Here is a 2,384-nt window from a genome sequence, read left to right as displayed (position 1 = left end):
ATGTCGATCTCACCACGTAGGAAGACTGGTGTTCCGTCATCAATTTTCGGCCAAAATTGATTGGATGGACTATGTTATAGCAATTAAATATTAAACCACACTTTTATCTAACAGCTTAAGATTTTAGAACAATTTGTAGTGGTCTCACAAAATCTCACATGATATTAGAGTAGATTTAAGATTAAATCTCACAAACTCAATTGGTACTAATGTGAAAAGATTTAGGACTAAATTGGTCCAATTAAAATATTTATGAGTGAATTTGTATCAATGCAATAGGTTTAGAGATTTTTTTTTTTTTTAACTTTTTCATTCAGTTACATTTATGTCTTTCAGGGCGAAAAAGGAAGTTTGACCGTAACAAACCGCAAAGCTACAGAAGATGAAATTTGTGGAGCAAATGACAAAGTTCATGGAGGAGGCAAAACAAGTTTGAATTCGAATTTAGGGTGTATTTGTTTAAGTGTAAAAAAATTACGTGAATTAATTTTCTAAACTGTCACAAGTTTGGTTTAATGAAAGTGATTAGTCAACGGAAAAATATTTAAGATCAATGAAAATATGAATGTTTATTGTTTTGAAAATGAATTCCCTGACGTAGAGAAAGGAAAATATTTTTTTGAAAAGTAATTTCTAGAAAAATAATGTTATTTATTATGAATTTTTTTCCGAAATAAACACATCCTTAAAAAGAAAAAAAAAATGTAAGTTATAACGGCCCCGCTAGGATGCAGTGCTTTCCATGAGGGACGGGGCAGAACATGTTTTTAGTGGGTTCAAGACAACCGTACAAATATACAATGGAAATAACTAAAAATGTCAATGCTTTTTCATATGTAAATTTTACCATATCGTAAAAAATATGTGTTAGAAACCAGCATAGTTCAAATTAAAAAGATAACTATCGACTTCTCATTTCATTGGCTAGTGTGATCTCCTATCAAGTTACTGACGCAATACTTCTATCAATTAGGTGGTTGATCGAGTGATGCAAGACTTGATTTGCAAGTCATAGGTCCGATTCCTTAGTATAATCCTGGGTCTTACGTTACCTTGGTCAATCTATGAATGACAGGTTTGGACTTAGGTATATTGTCAGTCTTGGATTTTTTTCACTAGTATCCGGTGAGGCTGTGGTGACAGGCTCGCTCTGTGTATGGAGCATTTTTCGTTAACTAAATTGGATGAAGTTAGTGAAATGATTTTAATGCATCAATTTGATAAGTTTTAGTATGTAATTGCATTTTTTGAAAGTCTTAGGATTTAATTGCACTTTCCTGACAAGTTTTTCCTATTGATAAAGCGATTAGGATACCAAATTAGAAACATCAAACTAGGAAACCTTAAATTTGAAAATATGAAACTAGGAAAATAAAATAAATTAGGAAACCCTTAAACTAGGAAATATAGAACCAGGAGACATAAAAAATTGGACCCAAAAAAAAAAAAAAAAACTAGGAAACATCAAATAAGAAAGTCTATTCAAAATAGAATACCATATTTGAAGGTTGGGCTTGTAGTTTCTTTTGCAATTTGGGCTTTTCAAAGCTATAGTTCGACAAGAGATTAATATGGTTAACATGATGGGCTAAAAAACGAAGTGGGTATAAGCTCTAGATATTCATGAACAGAATAATTATTTTTACGTAAATCTTATCATATAGTTGAACTAATTCATATAAGAAGTATGAAACCCTTTGTATACTTTGAAATTACAGATTGGGAAAAAAGAAAGTACAAAAGAAGAAGAAAAACATCATTAGCTATTGGGAAAAGCAGCTCGGAATAAACAGTTCCTCTCAAATTAAAGTTAATTACAATCTTCAGTGGATCTACATCATACAAATTCAAAGAAGAGGAAAAGGAGGAAGAGGAAGGGTCAAGCAGAGAAGAATCCCTCAGAGACTGCGAGACTCAACGGGCTCTTGGGCTCCAACACCCACTTCACCATCTCCATTTTGTTATCCTCTCCCATCATCTTCTTCGTCACCCTCTCTGCAAACGAGGACACAGAAAAAGCAGCCAGACTCAGGCTCAACCCTTCAAACTGATCACCCCCACCACCTTCTTCAACTTTCGGCTTCAACCTTGGGCAATTCTTGATCCTCCTCTCGTACTCCTCCGCCACCAGGATCGCTATGTCCGCCATTCTCTCTCTCTCTCTAAGCTTCTGAGTTTAAAACTCTGTTTCTTTTTCTTGAAACCTTGGTGGGCAAGGACATTCTTGAGGGAGGTTTTTATAGTGGATGAGACTGAGAAATGTCAAATGGATAAGTCTCCCATGCCGCTAATCTTATTTTTATTATTAGTATTATTATTGTTAATTCTTATATTATTTGCACTATTGGGTTGGGAATATTCTCTCTCTCTCTCTCTCCCTCTCT

The 2,384-nt window shown here is 34.1% G+C and overlaps 1 protein-coding gene across 1 annotated transcript; it reads right to left on the bottom strand.

Moving 5' to 3' along the window:
- Positions 1–1,735: 1,735 nt before the first annotated feature.
- Positions 1,736–2,384, bottom strand: LOC115744039. Its single transcript, XM_048272458.1, has 2 exons — positions 2,357–2,384; positions 1,736–2,152 (listed from the first exon to the last, which is right to left on the bottom strand). Exon 2 carries the CDS (start codon positions 2,147–2,149, stop codon positions 1,880–1,882), a length of 270 nt encoding a protein of 89 aa, XP_048128415.1. The 5' UTR covers positions 2,150–2,152; positions 2,357–2,384; the 3' UTR covers positions 1,736–1,879.

The sequence above is a fragment of the Rhodamnia argentea genome, chromosome 11, assembly GCF_020921035.1.
Source record: "Rhodamnia argentea isolate NSW1041297 chromosome 11, ASM2092103v1, whole genome shotgun sequence".
NCBI lineage: Eukaryota > Viridiplantae > Streptophyta > Magnoliopsida > Myrtales > Myrtaceae > Rhodamnia > Rhodamnia argentea.
Note: the sequence above shows the minus strand (reverse complement) of the source record. Positions and strands in the feature narration are given on the sequence as shown.